The sequence below is a fragment of the Petromyzon marinus genome, chromosome 18 (genome assembly GCF_048934315.1).
Source record: "Petromyzon marinus isolate PM22_M1 ecotype Great Lakes invasive population chromosome 18, UKy_Petmar_22M1.pri1.0, whole genome shotgun sequence".
Classification (NCBI taxonomy): Eukaryota; Metazoa; Chordata; class Hyperoartia; order Petromyzontiformes; family Petromyzontidae; genus Petromyzon; species Petromyzon marinus.
Genome location: NC_133684.1, coordinates 533,010 through 557,980, shown reverse-complemented (window position 1 = coordinate 557,980; position 24,971 = coordinate 533,010). Strand labels below are relative to the sequence as shown.

General features: G+C 43.2%; 2 protein-coding genes across 3 annotated transcripts; both read left to right on the top strand.

Annotated features, from left to right (window-relative positions):
* Positions 1 to 491: 491 nt before the first annotated feature.
* YIPF6 (Yip1 domain family member 6) lies at positions 492 to 8,638 on the top strand. The gene is made up of 7 exons (XM_032956424.2): positions 492 to 601; positions 1,427 to 1,552; positions 3,007 to 3,085; positions 3,331 to 3,373; positions 3,939 to 4,064; positions 4,499 to 4,656; positions 5,039 to 8,638. Exons 1-7 carry the CDS (start codon positions 527 to 529, stop codon positions 5,155 to 5,157), a joined length of 726 nt encoding a protein of 241 aa, XP_032812315.1. The 5' UTR covers positions 492 to 526; the 3' UTR covers positions 5,158 to 8,638.
* Positions 8,639 to 17,451: 8,813 nt separating this feature from the next.
* On the top strand, positions 17,452 to 24,658 carry LOC116943520 (uncharacterized). Of its 2 annotated transcripts, XR_012942160.1 has the most exons (6): positions 17,452 to 17,991; positions 18,984 to 20,098; positions 21,212 to 21,366; positions 22,916 to 23,094; positions 23,247 to 23,509; positions 24,237 to 24,658. XR_012942160.1 is itself a non-coding variant. In XM_076067771.1 (2 exons), exons 1-2 carry the CDS (start codon positions 17,692 to 17,694, stop codon positions 19,950 to 19,952), a joined length of 1,269 nt encoding a protein of 422 aa, XP_075923886.1. In that variant the 5' UTR covers positions 17,452 to 17,691; the 3' UTR covers positions 19,953 to 20,376. The 2 variants fall into 2 exon arrangements, 1 of the variants encoding a protein (XP_075923886.1); XM_076067771.1 differs by lacking the exons at positions 21,212 to 21,366; positions 22,916 to 23,094; positions 23,247 to 23,509; positions 24,237 to 24,658 and having other exon boundaries at positions 18,984 to 20,376.
* The last annotated feature ends 313 nt before the right edge of the window (positions 24,659 to 24,971 follow it).

Here is a 24,971-nt window from a genome sequence, read left to right as displayed (position 1 = left end):
TCCAGGACGCATGGAGGGGTAACCCAGACGCCTTCACAAGAGTTAGATAGTCCGGCGGTGGACTATCTGTTTGCTTAAACACGTTGATATTATTAATCATTCATCGTTTTTGCGTGGATTAAATTTCGGCCGTTCTATAGGATTCGGGGGGTGGGTGTAAGAAGTCCGCGTGTGTACAGGGAGGGGCAGAGGGGTCACGTCTTGACAGATTTTTGTGAACGTGCTAAATGGATGGCCCCTCACCTGGTAAAATAAAATAAATACAAAGTTTGGTTTTATTTATGTATTGTGATTTGCACACCCATCGTGTTTTTCTATTGCTAGTTGTTGTAACGTTCTGACCCCGTGCCCCAGATTGACATCTGTGAAGAAGAGCTTTACAGCTCATCGGATTCCTGCAGTACGTAGAAGTAAAGATTGTGATCGTGCTGTTCTGGATTTAATATATAAACACGCAAATGTGAATAATCCCATCGTTGTATTTGGTAGTGCGGATGAGCGCTGGCGGTGCCCCGAAGGGCTGCGGATGCGCGCTGGGAAATCTATCGGCGTCGTGTTCCGCACTCTCGCGATGGCGGCAGCAGAGGCCGTGTTGGAGGAGGTCAGAGCTAGTTTTATTATCACTCCTCCGCCTTAGCAGCAGTTGTTATTATCATCACGGTCGTGATGATGATAAGCGACCAATGTGCAGTGTGTGTTTAGTTGTGCCTTTGTTAAGGTTTGGTGAATGTCGCTGGCTAACACTACGAGTGCTTGGCTGAGAGGTAGGCCGCACGTGCAGTAGTTTCGCCACGTTCGACAAAACCACCACCTGTGTGTCTCATTCGTTACACTGTAAGCTGAGGCCTTACGTCTGCATTATTAGTAGGGCGTCTTAATTAGCGATAGTGGTGTTTGTCTTGTGGTTTTTATTACAATTGGGTGTTTAAAAAGCAAATCTGAATCGACGTTGCGTTATGTCGCTTTCTGCCACTGGGCGGGTGACACGTCCCGAGTGGTGTACAGTGGAGATGTGGCGACAGAGACAAAGATCACCCCCATAGCCTTCACCAGACTGTAGGGGCAAGTGCTGTTAGCGGGCAGCAGGAGGCCGCTACTGTGGAACACGAGGGGGCGGTGGTCAGCACCACGCCCGGCCGCTTTTGTCTCCCCAGTGGCGATGTTGACACATCGCACCGGGTTACTTATTCGTGACTGAGTCGACCTAGGGGAGGCACAGGACCCTTGTTGAGATGATCGTCACTGGTGGCCGTGAGCGGGAATCTAACTCGGGTGGCCGGGTCCGTAGCGTAGCGCTCGCCGGTCCCCACCTCACTGGAGTTCACGCGGTGTTCACGCGGCCATATACAGATTCACCACTTTAAAAACCAAATGCGTTCTCGTCGTGACATGAACGTCGTTACTTACCCATGGGTCTCCCACACAGTTTGCGACTCTCACCGACGTGTCGGTGGCAGCCGACGAGCCTGTGGAGGGGGACATCAACGTCCCCGTTTCCCACAACAGGGAGGACGACTTCTCCACACTGGACGAGCCAGTCAAGGACACGATCGTGAGTGGCACGCTTGTGCATGACACGCTTGTGCCTGGCACGCTTTTTCCTGACACGCTTGTATTTGGCGCGCTTGTATTTGGCACGCTTGTGTCTGGCACGCTTGTGTCTGGCACGCTTGTATCTGGCACGCTTGTGCCTGGCACGCTTGTGCCTGGCACGCTTGTGCCTGACACGCTTGTATTTGGCACGCTTGTGTCTGGCACGCTTGTGCCTGGCACGCTTGTGCCTGGCACGCTTGTGTCTGGCACGCTTGTCTGGCACGCTTGTGTTTGGCACGTTTGTGTCTGGCACGCTTGTGTCTGGCACGCTTGTGTTTGGCACGCTTGTGCCTGACACGCTTGTGCCTGGCACGCTTGTGCCTGACACGCTTGTTGTCTGGCACGCTTGTGTCTGACACGCTTGTTGTCTGGCACGCTTGTGCCTGACACGCTTGTGTCTGGCACGCTTGTGCCCTGGCACGCTTGTGCCTGGCACGCTTGTTGTCTGGCACGTTTGTGCCTGGCACGCTTGTGCCTGGCACGCTTGTGCCTGGCACGCTTGTGCCTGGCACGCTTGTGCCTGGCACGCTTGTGCCTGGCACGCTAGTGCCTGGCATGCTTGTGCCTGGCACGCTAGTGCCTGGCACGCTAGTGCCTGGCACGCTAGTGCCTGGCATGCTTGTTGTCTTCTCGCCGCTGCCTCGTCCGATACCTGAGAAGCCATTCTAGGTGTTTAACAAAAAATATCGGGATCATACAAATGACAAAAAAGGATGTAGCTGTGGTGTAATGGTTCGTAGAAACTGGACTTGAAATTCCCAGTTCAGTTAAATCTGCTGGTGCAGCTGTTGAAATAATGGTGCAAGTTTCTTAAATTACCGCTTGGCGCCTCGTCAATCCAGCAGCGTAAGTATAGCATTCACTCGTTATTCACAAACTTGCTATCTGCGGTTTTGGCTATCCGTGAATCACATCTGGAACTATATACGACTGCATCGAGAGAGGGGGGAAAGAAAATTATGAGCTAAAGTGCACTTAATAAAACATTGAATTGATATACGTTGTTATTTTCTATACATGTAAATTATAGCCCTTTGTCAATCCACTGCTGGATAAAGGCTTCCCACACTCATGGTGTTTGAGGTGGTTTGATCATATTTTACCTTGCTGGTAAGTGTTGGTTGGTGAAGAGTGGGGTCCAAGGCAGGTTCAAATACTACTCGCTGCTTATGTTAGCGGTGACCAGAAAATGATCTCAGGTGCCAGGGTTCACAGCAGTACGCTAACAGCCACACAGCTCTACCCCGCTTTGCTAATTGGCCGTATTTTGTGTGCCGCACTACTGCAGAAAATTCTGTCTTTCATTTTCCCATCTCCACAAAGGGGCATGCTGATTGTTCCTTTCCGAAGCCCTTTTGAAGTTTCCTTTCATGAGATCTGTTGAAGACCTAAGGCTGTGTTTCTGTTTTACAGATGAGAGACATGAAAGCCGTAGGGAAGAAGTTTATTCACGTGCTCTACCCAAAGAAGAGTTCTGAACTCTTAAGAGACTGTAAGCATATTTAATAATCTTCAACTGTATTTGACTGCTTAAAGTAAATACAATTGTACATGTTTGAATAAGACATTGGTTCATTACACCTACATCCGTGTAGGTCTGAAGCTAATACAAACTATGCTATTCATACACTATGACATTACATTTTTGTTCAACACAGTATTAACTTTTTGTGTTCAGAAATGTATTAACAGTTATTTTAAAGCTGTCAATATATAATGTAATGTTTTTATTTGCAGGGGATCTGTGGGGTCCACTAATACTATGTGTATTACTAGCAGCGTGAGTATCACCCTCATTAATTCAGTTTCACTTTCCTTCCTGCAAAGTGTCACTTAACTACATGGCATTAGAGATGATGCTTATAGCAGTGAAAGATCATTTTCAACAATGAAATTGGTGTTGCTTTTGTTTGGATGAAAACTGAATAAAATGTGTTAAAATAGTTATGAAGCACACTTTTCATTGTAACAGCCTAAATAGTGTAGCCTCATACGTTTTCATGCAGAACGTGTGTCTACTGAAAACTCTGCATTCAGTCCGCATGGTTGTATGGAGATGAATGATGTAATAAAATACAGCACATTTAATTTCAGCAAGATAATACCATTGATTTATCAATGTTTCCAGTTATAGCAGCTTATTCACTTCTTTCGGTGCTTTAAATCAATGGTTAAACATTAGCATCTTGATTCAAAGCATGTAAACTAGTTCAAACATGTTCATAAGTTCAGCAGGCTTCAGGACACGCATTTAGTTTAATACAAGATATCCCTTTTCACCAATGTGCAAAACTGGTTGCTTTGGCGCTACAGTAATTATAAATGAGCCGATTGTTGCCTTTCAGGATGCTGCAGGCGAAGACCCCCGTTGACAAAGCGAGTCAAGGCCCACAGTTTGCAGAGGTTTTTGTGTTAGTATGGGTCGGTGCCATAGTCGTCACGCTGAATTCCCAGCTCCTTGGGGGTAACATGTGAGTCTTTAGTGTTCTACAAGAATTAGACAAAGGATAGGTTATGTACAAATACAATTTTCATCCTCCAATTGTTTAACATAACATTTAACTATACCCACCACCAAGTTAATGACATTGCTATGGTTTTTCAGTCCTAAATATTAAAACGCATTATTTCGTTACAAAAGACTTTGGGTCTCAATTTTCAGCCGTTAACCTATCTTAATGTCTCAATTGCATGGTACACATTCTTTTTTTGCATAACTGCATCATAACCATGCTGATGATGATCAAATAACTTAATGTACCTCATCTCATCAGATTGCAGAAGCTAGCACGGTTGAACCTTGATGGTGCTTCGTTGGGTAACCACAATGCATAATGTGTGTTACAGGTTGGTGGGCGGGTGGGTAGCATGCATTGTGAAAATCTGTTTAATGTCTGTTTTGCAGATCCTTTTTCCAGAGCCTGTGTGTGCTTGGATACTGTGTTATGCCACTGACAGTGTCCATGATCGTGTGTCTCATCACCACCTTGGCCACAAAAACTCTCGTCCTCACCATAATTAATTGTATTGTGGTCTTCCTTTCCTTTGGCTGGTCTGTATTTGGTAAGTACATTTCACTTGTTGTAAAATAGATTGACACTCTTAAAATCATTACATCGTTGACAAAATGTTAATGCGGTGGCAGTTTGAAAAAGTATTCACTTATCAGCGTCTTCATAATGTTCTGTGACATTACAGATCAGACATTATCTACAACATGCTAACAGAGTATATTTACAGCATTGCCAACTTTTTTTTTGCATTTAAACAGCTTTTTTTTCTATTCCATGAATTTTTAATTTAGGTGATTGTTACAGGTTTTTATGAGTGAGCTGTGCTAAAGAATATATATTTTTATCGTGTGGTATTTTCCACGCAAACAAATAACTAAATGTATATTTAAAGCCCTTTGCACGTTAATTTATGCTTTGATTTGTTTTCACAGCATCGACAGCCTTTCTGGCCGACAGCCAGCCGCCCAATAGAAAAGCCCTTGCCGTGTATCCAATATTCCTTTTCTACTTCGTCATTAGTTGGATTATACTCTCAGGCGTCCACTCGTAAGCCCGCAGGCTGCTGCAATATTTTCAGCTTTGTGTACATAAACGTGCTGTAAAATATTGTAATTATTGTATACAAGTGTTAAATGTTCTAGATTAGTTTGACATTTTGTTGGTGGACACAGATTCAAGCTTTTAGATTTAAAATGTGTCTTAAAGTTTGGGATCATCTGGACGCACAGTTTAAACCTGTATGCACCACAGTAATTCGAAAGGCAATGGAAATAACGTTATGATAAAAGAGCTACAGACTGCACTTCACTGATATGGGGGGTGTTTTTAGTTTAGAAATACACATTGAGATGTTCATTTAATGCATGGTTGCATTTAAATTGTACTATTCTAATTGTTATAATGCTATGTGTTTGTTTTTGTGTTATTGGTGTGGTTTGTCACAGCTGAGTATACGGTTTGCATTTTTTGGTGATGGTAAAATGCAGTTCATGTGTTGGTGGAAAGGCATTTTCCTCCTATAGTGGAAAAGCGAGCTAGTTCGTGTTATTTGCTCAATTTGTCCGTTATACCACCAACATTCAGAAGAAATGTCTCCACAAACATGAGTAAGGCCGTTAAATTTTGATTTAAAGCTTTCGTGACTGCAGTAATTCATATTCTTAGCTCTTTCGGTAAAGTCACGTTTAAGGGAAACAATAAAATATATATAAAACAATTAAAAAAATTCTCACGACGTTTCGACCATAACACAAACGGTCGTCATCAGGTGTGAAAAACCAACGGCAAGAAACATTTGAAAGAAGTGTCGGTTCGATGTTCATTAATTTATTTATTTTTTGAACGACACATTTATTTAATTAAAAAACGTTAGCGCCGCGCGCAGCGATTTGGCAGTTTATTTAGAAGGACGAGTCCATCTATGTTCTGAAAAGAGGAGGGGGGAGACGAAAAATTAATGTATGCTGTCTGAAAGCCACCGTAAGCGTGAACAATCAATTAAGACCTGAAATGGTTTATCAAATCCTTCCAATGATTGCTAAGCCAGAATCCATCTTCTCGGTTGAAATTGTCTCTGTGCTTGTATATGTGGATAGCCTCATGAACGAATCTCTCATGGTAGCCAGATGGCTTACAAAGAACCTCTGTCTTGGAGAAGTCAATGTCATGTGAGCCTACTGAATTATAACAATGATCTGCCACGGCCGAGGTGTTGGTCCTACCGTGTTTAAGGTCTGCTTTTTGTAAGCCATCTGGCTACCATGAGAGATTCGTTCATGAGGCTATCCATATATACAAGCACAGAGACAATTTCAACCGAGAAGATGGATTCTGGCTTAGCAATCATTAGAAGGATTTGATAAACCATTTCAGGTCTTAATTGATTGTTCACGCTTACGGTGGCTTTCAGACAGCATACATTAATTTTTCGTCTCCCCCCTCCTCTTTTCAGAACATAGATGGACTCGTCATTCTAAATAAACTTGCCAAATCGCTGCGCGTGGCGCTAACGTTTTTTAAATAAATAAATACACCGTTTTAAATAAATAGATGGAAACCGTCACTTCTTTCAAATGTTTCTTGCCGTTGGTTTTTCACACCTGATGATGACCGTTTGTGTTATGGTCGAAACGTCGTGAGAATTTTTTATTGTTATATATATTTTATAATTTTATTGTTTCCCTTCAACGTGACTTTACCGAAAGAGCTAAGAATATGAGTAAGGCCCTTGGATAAAAATGTAAATTTGCACCACAATACTGCAATAAATTAATAACTTACTATGATGTGTATGGTTATGTTTTTTTATGTACTGGCTATGATTTGTACTTCAAATAATTGTCATACAACCTAGGGTAGCTCCATAATTTAAGGGAGTTGTCTCCTGTAGTGTCATTGCATTGGTTAAAACACATTTAATTTGTAAAAACGAACGAGATATTACCGCCATAATATATTTCATATGTTTATTCAAATATCCAGAAATATTTGTTTGCCAGTAAAAAGTAGTTTAATAGAGGCTCCGTTACTAAAATATCTCCAGTTGTGTTAAACTCCATTATACAGTGTTTGACGGCTTGTTATTTTAATGTCTTCCAACGTAGCTTGTTTATGATGATAATTTAACTTAGGTTTGTGACACCTGAATTCTAAAATACTGCAACCACAGACTTTTTAAATATAACCTTTGCATGGTGTTCAAATTCCATTTGTATTCCTGAAAAAGCATATGCTTACAGCATACATCGAAAGAGAAATGTATGAGCGATTACAAAATTTAAATGCGCAATTTACTTTCATTGTAAGCTCATCATTGTTCCACGAGTCCCCTCACTTGGATGTGTCCAAGGATTCTTAACGATGCATGCTATATGAGAATCAGGTTTTTACTGTTTTGTGAAATGGAAATGAATGTGACATTGTTATTGCCAAGCATATACACCCACTCTTGTGTGTCCTCTCTAAGGCGTCACTCTGGTTGGGTTGTGCACTGATTTTGTGAAGTGTGAAAAATATTAAGTTAAAATTCCATTACTACGAGTGCCAATAAAATTCCACTAAAATGTTTAGTTGTGACGTTATAGTTTGCACTTGAAGCAGCCGTTGATGCTAAAGTAACATTAAATGCTACAAACGGTTTTCCTTTATGGGAAATTTATATCACAATAACCGTGACAGGAAACTACGAGTTATGTAAATATGGTTACAAGTTAAGATATACCAATGCCATACAACTCGCTTTATAGTACAACATAAAAATTAAGTGAATATGCATAGCAAAGAGATTTTTTCATTAAAAAAAAACAACCCAACAACAAAATGACCTTAATTTGGTTCACATCAATGCATGCAGCAGAGTGATGCCATCTGACAGGTGAAGTGAAACACCGACTGTCTTGGCAAGGAGAATATCGCCGCCTAGTGGTGCTCTTGAGATTTGCCCATCACATTGGCCACAAGATTTTGAAGGCCTGTCAGCTCTTATGTTAGCAAATCACCACATGAATATGAAATATTGACAATGTTAACATTGTTTTACTGAATGATCCAGGGGGCAGTTTCTTCATAGTTGGTGCATTTACGAAGAGCTATCTGAAATATACGAAAACATGTTAATGATGCAGCCTTTAAAATAGGATTACCATTTCAGAAGAACCTCTTGATATATCATTTTATTCAGAGATTATCTGCAATGGTCTGGTCTGTACCCCGAAGGTGTGCAATATAAGTACACCAGTATCCATATCGACAGTATCCTGTGAACGAGCGTAAATTAACATCAAAATATCACAATTCTCGGAAGTGTGAAGCCATCATCAAAACACTCCAATGCTGGCATGATGGTGTTCATGGGAAAAGGCAGTTTTGTGACAAAACGGCATTTTTCTCACTTTTTTGTTTTTGATAAAAATAGAACATTGAGAGGGAAGGTAGTTTAATTCAAGGTTGGCCAAGCTTTGCATGATTAAACACTGTATGTGTACAGATATGGATGAAAAAATGTCCCGAATAAATGTAAATGAATGCACATGTTCCCGAGTGAGTTTTCCCCTTTAAATCGTAATTTGGAGTGGTAATGTATTATACCAAAAAGCTCTTCTAAATGTCTACACTTTTACGTCCGTGTGCTTTCTGGTGATGCAATCCTATGTACTGCAGTATATCTTGCAGAGGCAAAATAAAAATACAGCACAAGTTATTTTGAAACATCCTTTCCAGATTTGTGTGAATGTGTACTTGTTTTTTCAAGCACCAATGTACCTTGTCGTATAGTACTTTGCTATTCGGCACACTTTTTCATACAGGTTAACAGCAGTTTGTCATCTGCACATCTTAATCATCTGAATTTGTTTGGGCAAATGTATTTGGATATGACAATCTGGACATAGTGTTTAATAATTGCCATTTGAAATTCTAAACCATGGTTGTCCAAACGTTTATTGGAGGGCCTAATTGAGTGGCGATGCTGATTGCTGTCCACATCGGATTTTAGCAGACATGCACTCAACTGAGATGTGAGAGATGTGTCAGAACGAGGTAAGATAATGGATAGAGATGCATTCACAAAATATGTATTCATAATGGGAATGATATGACATGCATTTGGATGAAACCTATATTGAACGGAAATGTGATATATTTACAGGAGAAATAACAAGAACGGGTAGGTAATTATATGAGAGAACAGTGACAGTCATAATAACTCAAGTATAGGAGATACATTTATTCATTATTAGATGTATTGAGATAGATTTAGGAGAGGGGAACTCGACTGAGATGCGACAGCACGAAAGACAGAAGAGCGAGGATAGCAAAGGCACTGAGTGATATACAAGTGGAGTGGGGAGAATTGAGAGCGAGACTTCTTTAGAGACAACACGTTTATTATAACAGGAGTAACCTTAACACGAAGGGGTAACGGCCCCTTCCACCCGATACTCTACGGAGGTATATCCTCCGCCTAAAGCGCCTAATACTGGGCAGGCTGACGCCGACCCGACCCTGGCTGGGGTCCGGGTCTCGTCTTCAAGCTCCTCTTCAGGGTGACGGCTTCGGGTCTCCAATATACAACAGCAGCTTCAGGGGTCCGGCTTTTATAGTCAATCCCGGCTCCTCCACCCCTAGACACGCCCTCCTCATACCTTCGAGAAGGACCTGGGTTCTGGGCACGTCATCCCCCCACCCCCCTTTTGGGGGTCCTGGGGTCCATACCTCCGGTCACGAGCCCCCCCAGGGTTCAACCTGAGTGCCACGGCCCAGCTCGATCCGGGCACTCTTCCGCCCCCTGTCATCCTGGGGCTGGCACTACAACCGGGGAGCAGTGGCATCACCCAGGAATGCCACTACACAAGGATTCGAAACATGTGCAGAAGCAAGCAAATCGGCTACAAGACCAAACTGAACATGTTAAGAAAATGCTTGTTCAGTATAGCGTTGTATGCCTGCGAGAATGAAAAAAAACATAAAATATTGATACTCTAAATGTATTGCTACAGAAGGATATACTGCATCTAAGCTAGACCAAATTGTGACCAACATTGAACTAATAAAATGGTTGCACATAAAAGAAAGCAACCTGATGATGCAGGCAGTGATGAACAGGAAACTGGCAAATTCACCATGGAGGTGGAAAAGGATGGCAAGCTACCATTTTGGTATGTTTTAGTCGAAAAGAGACCAGATGGCTCAATGGGACACTGTCTACAGGAAAGCAACTCATACGGATGCCTACCTAATACCTGACTCCCACCACCATCTATCCCAGAAGAATTCCCTCGTAAAAAACTGTACACCATAGAGCTAGATGTATCTCCGACCATCACCACCTAGCCAGTGAACTGGAGCACGTACACCAAGCCCTCAAGATGAATGGATATTCGAACCACACAACCCGTAAAGCTATTACCCCAATCGTTGGGAAAGAACCATCTGAGGACCCAATCAAAACCATTACCTTGCCATACATAGCAGGGGTCACCAAAAATATTTCTAAAATCATGAACAAACACAAGATCCAGGTTCGATTTAACACAGTACATAAAATTCGTGATCTGATCCCATCTGTGAAGGATGTGATCCCTGGCATGTAATACCCTGGCATCTACAAACTAAGCTGTAACTGCGGCAGTAGTTACATTGGGGATACTAAGCGACATGTCTCGGACCGTGTTCATGAGCATAAGGCAGATTTGAAACAGCGTAGGACCAATACCTCGGCCGTGGCTGATCATTGTTTTAATGTGGTGGGCTCACACTAAATTGATTTCTCTAAGGCGTACTTTGTGAGCCCACTGGCCATCAACAAAGAATCGTTTATGAAGCCATCCATATATACAGACAGACAATTTCAACCGAGAGGATGGGTAAAAACTCAGCAATCATTGGAAGGATGTCATCAACCAGTTGAAGTCATAACTGCTGTGATGTTCCCATCTTGCCACCTTCCGATGTTAGTTTTTTATTTGTTTTCCCAATGGCTTCGGCTTTCCGAATTTACATTAACAGGTTAAATGTCTCACACCAACACAGCCACCTCCGCACGCTCGTCGTGGAGGCCGCTCTGCGATCTTACATTAACATGCTAATCTCTCACATTAACATTAACATGCTAATCTCTCACATTAACATTAACATGCTAATCTCACATTAACATTAACATGCTAATCTCTCACATTAACATCACTAGCCCCGCCCACTTCGTTTATGCCCATTGGGCTACATTTTAAACCTTTAAACACAGCCTGCCTTCAGCAGAATTCCCTCTATTTCTTCCTCCTGATGACCAGGGCCAGATGAAGGCACGGGGCTTTAGGGGCTGCACAGCCTGCCTTCAGCAGAATTCCCTCTATTTCTTCCTCCTGATGACCAGGGCCAGATGAAGGCACGGGGCTTTAGGGGCTGCAGCCCAGGGAACTCCGCCAGCTGGAGGGCCTCCAGAGATTAAGTGAAAAGTTAATTCACTTGTGGATGCTGAATTTATTTGTTGTTAGCCTTGTAAAAATAAATTAGATGTTTCTTTAACTTTGTTTTCCTTTTGAAAAAAAAATACTGGGGGCCTCACAGTACCTGTAGCCCAGGGGCCTACACAATCTTAATCCGGCCCTGCTGATGACGATGGCTTGTGTTGTTATAGAAACGTCGTAGTTTTTTGTTTATTTTATTTTAATTAATTTGAACCTATCTACGTGACTTTACCGAAAGATCCAAAGAATAGGAAACTGGCACTTTGTGAACACATTTAAGATGTACAATAACACAATTTAAAAGTTTGTTCGTAAAAATGGAAGGAACTGGAAAAATAGTAATACCTAACAGATAATGGCTTGACGGCATCAGAGATTCATACTCTTTAGGTCTGAATTCCTGCAGTCACGAAAGCTTTAAGTCAAGGCATAAGAGAATGGTGCCAGAAAAATGCGCACTACTTAATCATAATGGTACAAGACAGAAAAAAGTGGAAACAAATGACAAAATGTGCAGTGGACACATACGGGAAATCTGCCAATGGATCGTGATGATAACGATGACTCAAAATAGATATACGGAAAAGAAGAGATACACATTTTCATAAGGGAGGTAGAAGAGGGATGTAATCATGAGGGTCATTTAACAGGAGATGCATTAATATGAGATATATACTTTATTCACGAGACAATATATACTCCAAAAGCTACATATGGGCTATATGAGAGGGATTATATTCAGAAGACTGGATAGAATAAAGAGAAGTGATATATATTAAAAAAAAGTTACGAGAAAGAAGACGTATTCATGTTCTTTGGGTTTTTCGATAAAGTCACGTAGATAGGTTCAAAGAAAATAACAAAAATAACCAAAAACTACGACGTTTCAATCGCAACGCGAACGGTCATCAGCCTGATGACGACCGCTTGCGTTGCGATCGAAATGTCCTAGTTTTTGGTTGTTTTTGTTATTTTCTTTGAACCTATCTACGTGACTTTACCGAAAGACCCAAAAAACATGAATTCCTGCAGTCACGAAAGCTTTAAGTCGATAAGTAAGACGTATTCAGTAGGAATATAATCGGAGGGAAAGAGAGAGGAGAGATGATTAAACCAGCTGGGGAGTCAGCTTTGGCCTTCGGGCGGAGTATTGATAGCTCTGTTGTTGACCGCTGTACTGAAACAAAACTCTGCTTGTACTACATACAGAAGGTGTGTAAGTTAACACAAGTTACACACAGTGGGAACAAAGTAGGCACACACATTAAAACAAATGTGCTTGAAGGAGGTTGTGTGGCAACAGCAATTACAGGAGGTGACGAGGTGAAGTGCTCCTCCGTGCCACGTCAGATGCTCGTTCACGTCCCCCTGCGAGACTCGAGAAGGTAAGGATGCTTTTTTTGTGGATTCTGTTTGACATTTCAAGGTAATTGTAAAACAACAACATTTCAGTGTATTGTATTTTTTTGGACTGGATGTGATCAAATACTTCAGCGTGATATAGATACAATTGCGATAATATAGTACTATACCGTAATCAAAATGTAAAAAATGTACATGTGCAAGGAATGATGAACTATTACAGAATCTTGACTTAAAGCTTTCGTGACTGCAGGAATTCATATTCTTGCTATTATTTTGATTATTTTTTCTATCTACGTGGCTTTACCGAAAGACCCAAAGAATATTACAGAATCGCTGTGACACAGGATGCGTTTGGAGTACTGTATATGCTAGGTTTAACATGTTATATTTTTTATTGCTCATGCATATATTAAAGATTAACTTTGATCTGATTATACTGGTAGGAACGAAGTTGTAAACTGAGTGTACCAGCCTGCAATAGATTAATGTGTCCGTCCGTCCGTCCCCTTTCAATACTTTAACGAAGTGAAGTGAAATCTCGTGCTGTTGGGTGTAAAATCAGCAATAGACAGCGCAGAGACTTGTCCTACCAGCCCACCCTGCAGGGACCTGTTATTAAATGTGTTTGCCTTGTCTGCGCAATATCATGAACATCCATCCAGCCATCCTACGTTTTTATTCACAACTCGACCCTTACAACACAGACTACCCAACTGCACTGGTCAGACCGAGTACCAGCGATGCCGTGAGTGTATTCACTTCTGTTTTCCCTCACACACACACTGTCATTTGTACTGACCCCTCTGTCACGTTGCATTAAGCTGTCAGTTTGTTACTTACCAAGTCGCGACTTTACACCCCTGCTTCTCTGGCCTGGCCTTATCCCCTCCCACTGCCCACTGATGAAGGTGAGCTGGTGCTGTCTGGTGGTGTTTAATCTGAGTCGGTGTAGACAGTGCCTTACAGGCACTTACATTCTTCATGATGATATCTCACTTATTGTCGACTTGTACAACGTGTGCTTCCAGGATACTATAATAATAATGATGCATATACTAAATGTGATTCGTTTTCATGGATGATGATGAAGTGTGAAATCTTGAAAAATCTGTAATAGAGGTTTAAAAAAAAGTAAGATACTTTTTTGTACATCTATCTAGGTGGCACAATGGTTAGAGCATGTGACTCAAATCAGATGGTTGCAGGATAAAATTGTTGTTAGGGATCAATTTACATGTCACAATGACATGGGAACCACTTTGTGGTTCGTCAACAGTGATTGAGCTATGTCTTACTTAACTCCTGCCATGAGAATGTGGAATTTCAAGCGATAGCTCAGAGCTACAAACATTACACTCATTTACGAGAGAAAAACACTTTAACGTTTGACTTTGACCAGTATGTTAACACAATGAAGTGCATTAATTTTCCCTGTGTACATTTTAATTGGCAGAAGAGGAACGTTTTATTCTATGACTTCGTCATTTGAAGAGCTTTCGTTCGGTCTAATGGCTCCATTGCCCCACAATGGAACATGCAATGGGAATATTGGGATTAAAATATTGGCTACACCTGATCATATACCTTCATATCTCGTAGGCATTTTTATTGTGCACATACATGAACATCCCTTTATCGGCCAACTAGTGGATGAAGGTCTCGTGCTGGACTTCACCACTGCAGTTCACTTGGGTTGAAGGAGGAGATCCAAGACTGATCCATACATCACTTGCCACTCACGTTTGCTGTGGCCAGAAATCAAACTCAGGGTAGTCAGGATCATGGCACAGTAGCTAATCGTTGTGTATATATTTATAGCAAATTTCTGTTTTGTATATACTGTAAAGTAATACATATAAATTTTACATTGCAGATCATGAAGACTGCACACATATATATAGTTTTGATCTTAATGTCTAATGCATTGCAAGAACTTCATTCTGGTAAGATATAATTTGAGCCATCTTCATTTCCATTTTATTTTAACGTGGAAAATAAATCCAGGTCGAATAGCTTGTATATCGATACATATACTGAATACGGAGCAAGTTTATTACGATTAATTTCGATTTAAAGCTTTCGTGACTGCAAGGATTCATCTTCTTTGGTTCTTTCGGTAAAGTCACGTAGAATGAGAATAAAATAATAACGACGTTTCGGCCACAACACAAGCGGCCTTCATCAGGTGAAAGGACGAGACAGACTCGATAATATCATTATTCTAATTTGTGGCAGGTCTCTGCACTGGCAGTCAAAGCACACTTGCCCACAATTTCAGATTTAGCTGCTTAAGGCTTCCATCTGAATCTCATGGTAATTTTTTTTGCATTCACCATCACGAAATTATTATACCTTAATTCTGATGAAGTTAATTTCCACTTTTTTCCATGACATTTATAAATTAGAGGATGCTAACAATAATAGACTGCGGTTTGCCATTGCTTATTGGACATTATATAACAATTACAAGAACTAACAATGCCAACCGAGTGAAGAATGAAAGTGTACCAATTCAGTAGCACGGTGCAATAATATATGATGTTACATCAATGAGTTTGTGCAACACAAATGTAGTGTCTTGAAATTACTCACACTGACACGGAGTAACAGGTCACCTGCTTACACTTTATTAATCCTACTCTCGCACCCGTTGTAGGCTGGCTTCCATTGTCACCACACACTCTGCTTCTCCTACTACCCACCCTCACCTACTCCGCACCTCACCTACACTCTCCTAACCTACTCTCTCCTATCTCGCCGCTGCCCTCTCCTACGCTGCCCCATACCCACTCGCCCGTCTGTCCCTGGCGGGGAGGTCCAGCCACACTCGCCCGTGGACAGCGTGAGGGGCCAGGTCCCGTTGACGGTTCGAGCGGCAGCGGCGAGACGTCTCATCTCTTGGTCCCCGAACAGCTCCCAGCCACTCACGCGCACTCCTCATTCCAAGTCCTCGCGTGCTCCACACTTGAGCTGTCGCCTCCACGGCGCCTCTCGCGAATCCCGAATCCCGAATCACCGCCCCCATCTCCCGTCTCTCGGCACCAACCTCCTGCCCCAGCCTGCACACACCTGCTCGCCCTCGACTGCACCCGCTCAACTGCGCGCACTGCGCTCATCTCTACACAAAGACAAAGATCCCCCCTGTATAGCCTTAACAGACTGTTGGGGCAAGTGCTGTTAGCGGGCACCTATGAAGGCTGACACGGTCGACGAGGGCGTGGGTGGCCAGCGTGTTAACTGCTGCACCACCGCTCCGCACAACAATACAGACACCCACACCTTTAGCGTCATAGCCTTGACTCCATGCTTTCATCAAAGCAGTTGGTGAGGTTAAAATCTGCCTCGTGTTCTTGTTACAGAGAGAGTCACTTGTGGTGGCACGCTGAGAGAACCGCAAGGCTCTTTCACCAGCCCCAACTACCCACAGCATTACTCGGACAGCGCCTCCTGTGTCTGGGTCATTGAAGGACTGCCATTTTCTGTCATCGTGTTAGAAATTGTAGACATGGAGTGAGTACTGTTAATGTACAGTATATTTTAAAAATATATCACACCAATATGGCAAAGTATATTTATGAAGTTCATAGTATGACTATGAGTGATGGCTAGGTGGGTAAACACAATACAATAACATGCTTCAGAGTACAGCAATTGTCTGAAACATTCGGTCACTATTAGTATCTATCACAATTGTAAGGTACTGCGAATGAGAACTGTAGTGAGGAGTTTTCAGACTATGTAAATGCACTCTTGTCCATGGTATATATGGCTATGAATGTATGTAAGTGTTTCAAACTCAATGTTAAACTGAGACATACACGAATGTCCACCTCTGGACCACCCAACCACTGAATACATCACTTAGATCACGTGGTAACTTTAAAACTCTGAGGTTAGCCGATGTGCAGAAAAAAAACCAAGCCAGTTCCTATTAATCTATGTACTGTGTGTTGGAAATTTCTCCATCCCGTACATAGCCAACTGTGCTAATCGAAGGTGCGAATGTGTTGTTCATGCAAATTCCTTCTATAACGATTCCTTGTGTCCTCCTCTCGTCTGTGTCTCTATGTTTGTTTCTTTACAGACTTGAATTATTCTTCGATTCAGTTACTCTTTCAGAAAACCAGATGGCTACAGATGCTGAGTTTAATGGCTACTTGTACAAGTCTTTTAGCAATACGCTGATAGTAAAATTCAAGTCTGACTTGAGCGTGACATATAGAGGGTTCAATGCTTCCTACAACACAATCACGTACGCTGATGGTGAGATGGCAAAGGAATAATGGTTGGAAATTACATTTTGAACACATTCATGATGAAAAATTCCAGTTTCCAGTTGCTCAGCCCATAACGCAGAAATGGTAGTGTAGTTGTTTATTGTCAAACGTAGTCATAACACCATGGGATACTGTACGTTGTATATTTGTCAGTGTGTAAATAGACTGAAAATAATCCAGTGTATTATGATTACAGATTGAAACAACATGTATTATTTATTACAAGTACACATGGGGTTTCATTACATTCCCAGCTCAACTGTAGCGTAAGATTAGTGGCTCTGGTCATAGGCAAGCGTTAAGGTTGCTCAAAACCCTTTTGAAGCTGCACTGCCACAAGTTCCTGAACTAAGTTGTAAACCATAAATATCAGCAACGCCAGCAGTCATTAAAGTTCAGTATTAGCCTATAAATGTGCAGGAATACCTCCATGAGTATATCCCTTCCCTGTTGTTCGCAGATTACCGAAGGCCGCTTGGGATGGAATCTGGCCTTATCCCTGATGACATAATAACGGCGTCGTCTGAATTTGGCGATCCTTTCTCGGCAAGGAACGCACGATTCAACAGCCCACTGGGCTACTGGAGACCTCGCGAGTCCCGCGGCTTCGAGTTCCTGCAGATAGATTTTCGTTCCGCGATTAATCTGACGGGGATGATGTTGCAGGGATCTTCTCCTGAGCTGGGTCTGCGCTACGGCGTGAGACCCAGCTGGGTGACTGCGCTCTTAGTCACTTGCATTGATGCGGTCGTCTCGACCGGGTGCCGTGATGCCATAGCGGTGGGTGTTCGTTTTTTCTCTTCGCGGGCATGTCATTATTACAGTAAAATGTATATGCGCAACTCTGCAATGTCTTGCTCAATCCACTGCTGGAGGAATAGCTTAGACGAGAGAGAGAGCACTAGAGCCTCTCTAGGTGTATTGAAGATAGCAGGCTCATTTATTTTTTTTAATGCTTCTTGTGCTTCGTTTGTTGTCCTTCCCCCCGCATCTCCGATTAACACGATTGGCTATGTACGATGCAAAAGAAGTTCAACATACATATATACATTGATCTGCTTTTCCACAATTGCGAGACGTCTTGCAAGGGATAGCAGGAGCACTCACACTTTCGACCGCCACAAGAGTTGAAGAACGTTTAAGAAATCTTTATATCTACTGGAAGTACAGCTAAGCACAAAACTGATAAAATAAAATTGTGAAATATAATTACAGTACAGAGTTTTGTTAAACTGATATTGGGACAATCCTCATGTTGTGAACATTTTTATTATACGATTAACAATTATATCGTGCAACCCAACTGCTGTGAATTGATTTGAAGAGTTAAACTGTATTTAACCATTGTCTTTCGGATTTAATGTGACTTTGGTTTGAAAAGAATGTAATAATATACATGTATACAATGTGTACATGTATGTAATATTGAGCATCTATTTTAATTCCTCTTGGGTAGTTTCTTTGTAATTGAACCTAGGAAAGGCAAAGTTATTTCCTTATCCAATAAGCATTGAGGTGGTTCTCATCTCAAATTTACAGACCTGAGCCAGTGGTGAAAATCCCACATTTCTATGGCGGGGATTGAGTCTATTCATAGGACAACTGCTGTGGATTTCCCCACAAAGTGGTACTCGTGTTTCGACCCTGGTGGGATGATGGGTTGAGTCAACCCCCAACCAGAATTTGAACTTGCAACGTTCCGATTGCAAGCTTTACCGCCGAGCTCCCTGGCCGAATTATCACAACCGCGTGGTGATTTTGTTCTTTTCCAGTTCTACACAGGGCTTGTGGATGCCATCTCGCCAAAATACACGTTTTTTAGAAGCCCCATTTTTGTCCACGGAATACGAATTACTCCCTTGTCCTGGGAGAATGAGATAGCTCTACGTATCGAATTATTGTCTCCCTACTCGAAACAAGGCTCCACGGAAATTACCTACGAGCCCCTCAAGCCCGATGGAAGCGTGAATATAACAATAAGGAGCGCGTTCTCGGGTGCCGCGTGCTACATTTGCACCCCTGAGCATGGCCACACATTTCTCTACGGCCCCTTTTTTTGCAAGAACCTTTTCCCGTCATCTCGCACGGTAAGCGGGCACCACGAAGGCACCTTTTCCTTCTCTCATACCTTCTCGGCATACGGCACCCACCAGGTACGAGTTCAGGAAATTACCGCTTTTGACAACAGAACGTACGACAAGACCATTTACGTCAATGACCACGGCTGTATCAGTTACAGTGTGACTCTGGAAGATGAATTACGGAGCAAGGGTAAGACAAGACTTTTGGAAATATCAGACAGCATGGATGTGGTGGCAAACTTGAAGGTGTTCTGCGTTCAAACCTATACCGATGCACAATACACCTGGACCATCACACACAGAGCAAACGGGAATGTGTCTTCCATTCCGTGGCATAACTCTAAACGTGTGCATTTCCCACCGAGGTATTTTGCTGAAGGTGAGTACGTGCTGAGAGTCACGGCGAGTCTCCGCACGGTGACCACCGAGGAGCAAACAGACTTTCTCAACATCACCGTTGGGCCAGAGCGTCTGGTCGTAGCCATCGTGGGTGGCGCCAGCAGAAGAGTGGGCGTAGGGCACGACCTTGTTGTCCATGCGTCCGAGGGGCCTTATGATCTCGACGAGTCACGCGATCTCACAGAGACGAACTTCGACTGGGAGTGCACTAAAGCGTCTGCAGGTGGTGTGCTGGCAGCGTGTGAAGTCGGCTTCTTGTAAACTGGTGTTGTAAAGATATCGAAGTCTTGGCTAGAGGCTGACTGGCGCTTGACGGTGGCGGTAACAGTCACCAAAGGGACGCTGAGTGCCACTGCCGCCCAGACCTTTAATGTTGTCCGAGGCAACGTTCTGGATATTTATATAAGGTGTGTGTTTTTATTTTGTTAATTATATTATTTGATTGAATCAGTTACTCCACATTGAGTCTCAAAGCAAGTCTCTCGCTTAGGACGTTCAATTGTAAAGTTACTAGTTTAGCATGTAGACACAAACTGGAGTGTCGAGAGACAGCCCACACATACAAATCGCTCACACTCCTTGCACATAAGGTGGTCGTCACTACCCAGGATGGTGGATCACAACAATGTTCTGAAACTCCCTTCCCATGGGCGTCTCGGTGCCATGCCCTGGCTTTCCAGGAGAATGCAGTAGAGAAAACGCGGACCCCATATGTTGCATCTGTATGGGATAGATGTTTGCCCTCTCACATGTGTAAGCTTTTCTTAGGGTGCTCCAGTTTCATCTCGCATGCACATGCGCATTAATTGGCTGAAAACATCCTGACATAGTGAGGACTGCGGAGCTTGGATAATTTCTGGTGCTGGCTCCCTGCCTTCCAGCTTCTCAGTGGTTCCTCACGCCTGCATTGTTCCTTTCTCTCTGCATTACAAGTGGAAATTATAATTATAGCAAGGAATGCGTGTGACACCTCTGTGGGAACAATTGTATTTGTCTTATAATCTACTCGCTTTACTACCCGGCTTCGCCCGAGACATGGATTCTTGTCTTGGATGAATACAGGGCCTATGCGGAGGGTTGGGGGGGGGGTGACGTCGGCAAGCACACTGCGTGACGCTGCCGCATGGGGGTGACATCACAAATGTGACGTCACCGCTCACTTGCCGTGCAAAATATATCCATTATTGCGCCCCCCCAAAAATACAAAAGTATTTTTTATACTTTTTGCATTGTGTACGGTCTGGAAGCTATCCACATGCCAAATTTCAAGTTTGTTGCATGTTGGGAAGTATGCTAAACATTTCTAACAGACACATTCACAAATTTCCCTTTGTATATATAGATACAAAAGTTGCGTGTTAGATGTGGAGAAGCTGTGAAAGCAGAGACGAGTCTCAGTACGTATTATTGAGTGTCTCATTGTAAGATATATTTGCCATTGAAAAATGAGTGACGTACTTGATGTGCTCACGAAAAGCTTTGTGTACAGGGTGAGCTCATTGTAATTGTTTGCCTGGCAGGTGCGATGACAACTGCAAGGATCGGGTGGCCACTTCAGAATCACTGTCACTGTCAGTGGTTTGCATGAACTGCGGTGGAGCTAAAGATGTGGCTTTTTCTTGGACACTGAAGGCTCAACAGATAATTAGCAACTTGGAGGAAATTGCTTCTACAGGTGATGAATGTATTAATTCTCAAACAACGCAACTACTTGAATGTTTTTTTACAGATTGTAAGCCATTTCTATAATGCGTAATTGTGGCTTTTACCGCATCTGTTCCTTGCTGTGATACTTTTAAACAGCAAGGAACTTCATCATAGGACCTCCTTTGCCAGTACCAAAATATGAGAATAGGTTTTCCCCTTTTATCTGGCAACAAAACAGCTTTGTTAAGATGTTAAAACACCAAACTGAAACCTTTCACAAGGAATCATGTCTGCATTAACCTCAACACTTGTGGTCAGAATGCAAACAAAAAACATACTCTGATAAGGCCTTTTGGCGTCCTCTGGTCTAACACCTTTTGATAGGAGGCTCTAAAGCAAGCTGTCTCTGGTGTGGACCAATCAGTTTCAAAGACAATGCATATATTATCAGAGTATGTTTTTTTCTTTGCATTCTGACCGCAAGTAATTGTGGTTAATGCAGACATGATTCTTTGTAAAAGGTTTCAGTTTGGTATTTTAACATCTTAACACCTGTTTTGTTGCCAGAAAAAAGGGGAAACCCTATTTTCACAGCAAGGAACTTGTATTAGTATATATACTTAAGAAATTATTAACTTTAATTCTTAATGGCAATGCATATATACAGGATGGCAGGATAGGTTTAGAAATGGTACACATAATATCCTGAGCCCATTATTGCCACCCAAAATGCAATGCAGTATGATATTTAACAACTTATTGATGGACATCATTGCACGAATAAATTAATCATAAATCTACAATGCGAAATGCAGCATAGTGCAAACTTGAGAGAATGGTATCTTGTATTATATTGGCAAGTTCTAAAATAAACATCCTTATGAATATAATAAACAAGAGGGCTGCAGTAAAGTATTTCATTATTTTATTCTCATTCTACGTGACCTTACCGAAAGAACCAAAGAAGATATGTGAACATTGAATAGAGTGAAAATACACCTGGCTTAACGGCCTCCACTAGAACAAGCTCTGGACAGCCCCTCTAGAAGATATTTGGCCTACTCTTCCATGCTCACCAGACATCTCCGATTAGCACGGTAGTCTACGTACGGTGCGGAAGAAGTTCAACATACATCTTGGAAGAGGTGGTGATACGCACACTTTACCCCACCACTCGCGACCTGTAGGTCAACTACCAATGAGATACCCATGTATACGGCTGGGTGGACTGAGGCAGGGGGATTCAATAAACGTGCCCCATTGTTTCAACTCTCTCACTCAGAGACTGAACCTGCGCCCTTGGGAATGCAAGTCGCTTTACCGGTGTGCGAACCATTCCACCTTGGCAGTATCTGAACATTGGACATCTGCTCCGAAAAACAAAAGTGTACTATGATTGACAATTCTGGACATTAAACACCACTAATAGTTTACTTATTTAATTTTTGTTGTTGTCACAACTGCCTATCACATACATATTATAATTTACAACTTCTCACATCACGCAACATCACTCACTGATTGTTTTCTGTTTGATCTTTTTACGCAGCAAAGTAATGCGCGTCTTCCTTTTGCAGGCGTTCACGAGCAAGGATTGGCACTCATACCCGATGAGTGCCAATCCTAGAGACGAGAACGCACTACACAGCCACGGTGTCTGTCTCTGCCCAGGGAGCAGTCACCACGGAGGCGAGCTATGGATTCGTGACCAGCGTCTCTCCGTACAACGGCTCTTGCTCCAGCGAGCCCACCGCAGGTGAGACCTGTGCTGTGTACACTCGCAGCCCAGGCTGGGAGCGGTGGCACAATGGTTAGCACACTGCACCACGAACCCGGCCAACCGAGTTCGATGCCTGCTCACGGTTAAAGACGGTGACGAATATCTGCCTTAATCTTTCTTTGCACAAGGCTTGGCGGGCATCACAGGCTTCCAGCTCCGGTGCGAGGGCTGGCTTAGCGACAGCGACAGCAGCGGCAGGGCGAGCGACTTGACTTACGAGTGGTGGCTCAAGTGGCCCCGGCACGATCAGCTCCTCTGCAGCTCCCGCCTGAGCCTCACCCCGGAGCTGCTGCTCCCTCGGGGCGACGCGGACACCGGCGGGCGGCTCACGCTGGCGGCCGCAGTGTGCGACGCTGTAGGGCAGTGCACAAAGGTCGCTGTCTATGTTCAGGTACAAGACATTTTGATTTTAACATTGGGATTTGGGAACACTTAAGGACAATTTTTAGTCTTTCACTTGGATATTTTGATGTTTGCACCATGAAGGTTAACGCGTTTTCGTGCTAACAAAAATGTATATTCCCAATTTTCAGCTCAATCTGCACCCTGTCCCATTAGACTTCAGAAGCTCAGTAGGTTTGAGCGTGGCTAGATGGGTTCGTAAACATTGTGAGCTCGTGCAGAATCTCTCATTGTGACTCTGTACTCCCCACAACTTCACCAACCCCGACTGCCCAGTGTGGTGAAGTATGGTCACATGGCCCTCACTGCCTGGACGGTGTCGGGGAGGCCCTCACCTCGCTGCAGTGACTTGACTGACGAACGCGATGTATGCACTCTGATTCCTATCAGTGTAGTTTTGCAGAACTTTATTTCATAATAAAGGCTTTTAGGTTAGATCGCATAAATATAAACAAACCTGTCCTTAACCCACCACCACCCCCCGACACATCCAACTAGTAAGGCTTGTCACGTCAACAAAACGTGTCAATTACTACCTCAGCACACCGCTGTGTTGCAGAGTAAATCGTTTGGCTGTGTCGGGTGGTGGTGGGTTAACGACACGTTTCTATTTACGCGATCTAACCCCAAAAAAAACACCTTTACTATAAATAATGATGTTCGCGAAAGCCTACGACTACTACGTGTTAGAACTTTATTTAGTTTTTATTCCACAGGTTCTTATCCCTCCTATGCAAGAGCTGATAAACAATACCAGGGGCTTGCTCGCACAGGGCGGGTTCATCGAGGGCATGGTGCAAAGGAGCGACAGCTTGCTGCCGGGAATTGTGACCGTGCTCACGGCCACTTTGCACACAAGAGCGGACGGAAACGCTGTGAAGGAGGTGCAAGCTTGAAAATCTAAAAACATGTTAAATACACCCTGTTAGCTAAGGAGCCATCCATTTAGCACGTACACAAAAGTCTGTCAAGACGTGACCCCTCTGCCCCTCCCTGTACGCACGCGGATTTCTTACACCCCCCCCCCGAATCCTATAGAACGGCCGATATTTAATCCACGCAGAAACGATCAAGGATTAATAATATTAACGTGTTTAAGCAAACGGATAGCCCACCGCCGGCTGCATTAAATAATTAAGTTGCGTACCCTTAAAAAGTTTGTCTCGTATCCGCTCGGTTCAAACTCCGACTGAACGCAGTCGGATAGGTCACGTGTTGTCGGGATTCCGTCAACAGGCAAAGTGTCAGGCTGAAGCACAGCAGCGTTAGCTGCAGCGTCGCTGGCGTCCTCATCATCATCATCCAGCACTTGATTGTTCTCACTGCCAGAAGACTCCGCAGTGTGAATGCGCTGGTGTCGTTTCGCACTGGCCTGCGACGAGTGGTACTCACCAAACACGGGACATGTGCGCCTGATCATTTCAGGTTGTGCAAGTGACGGACAGTGCATA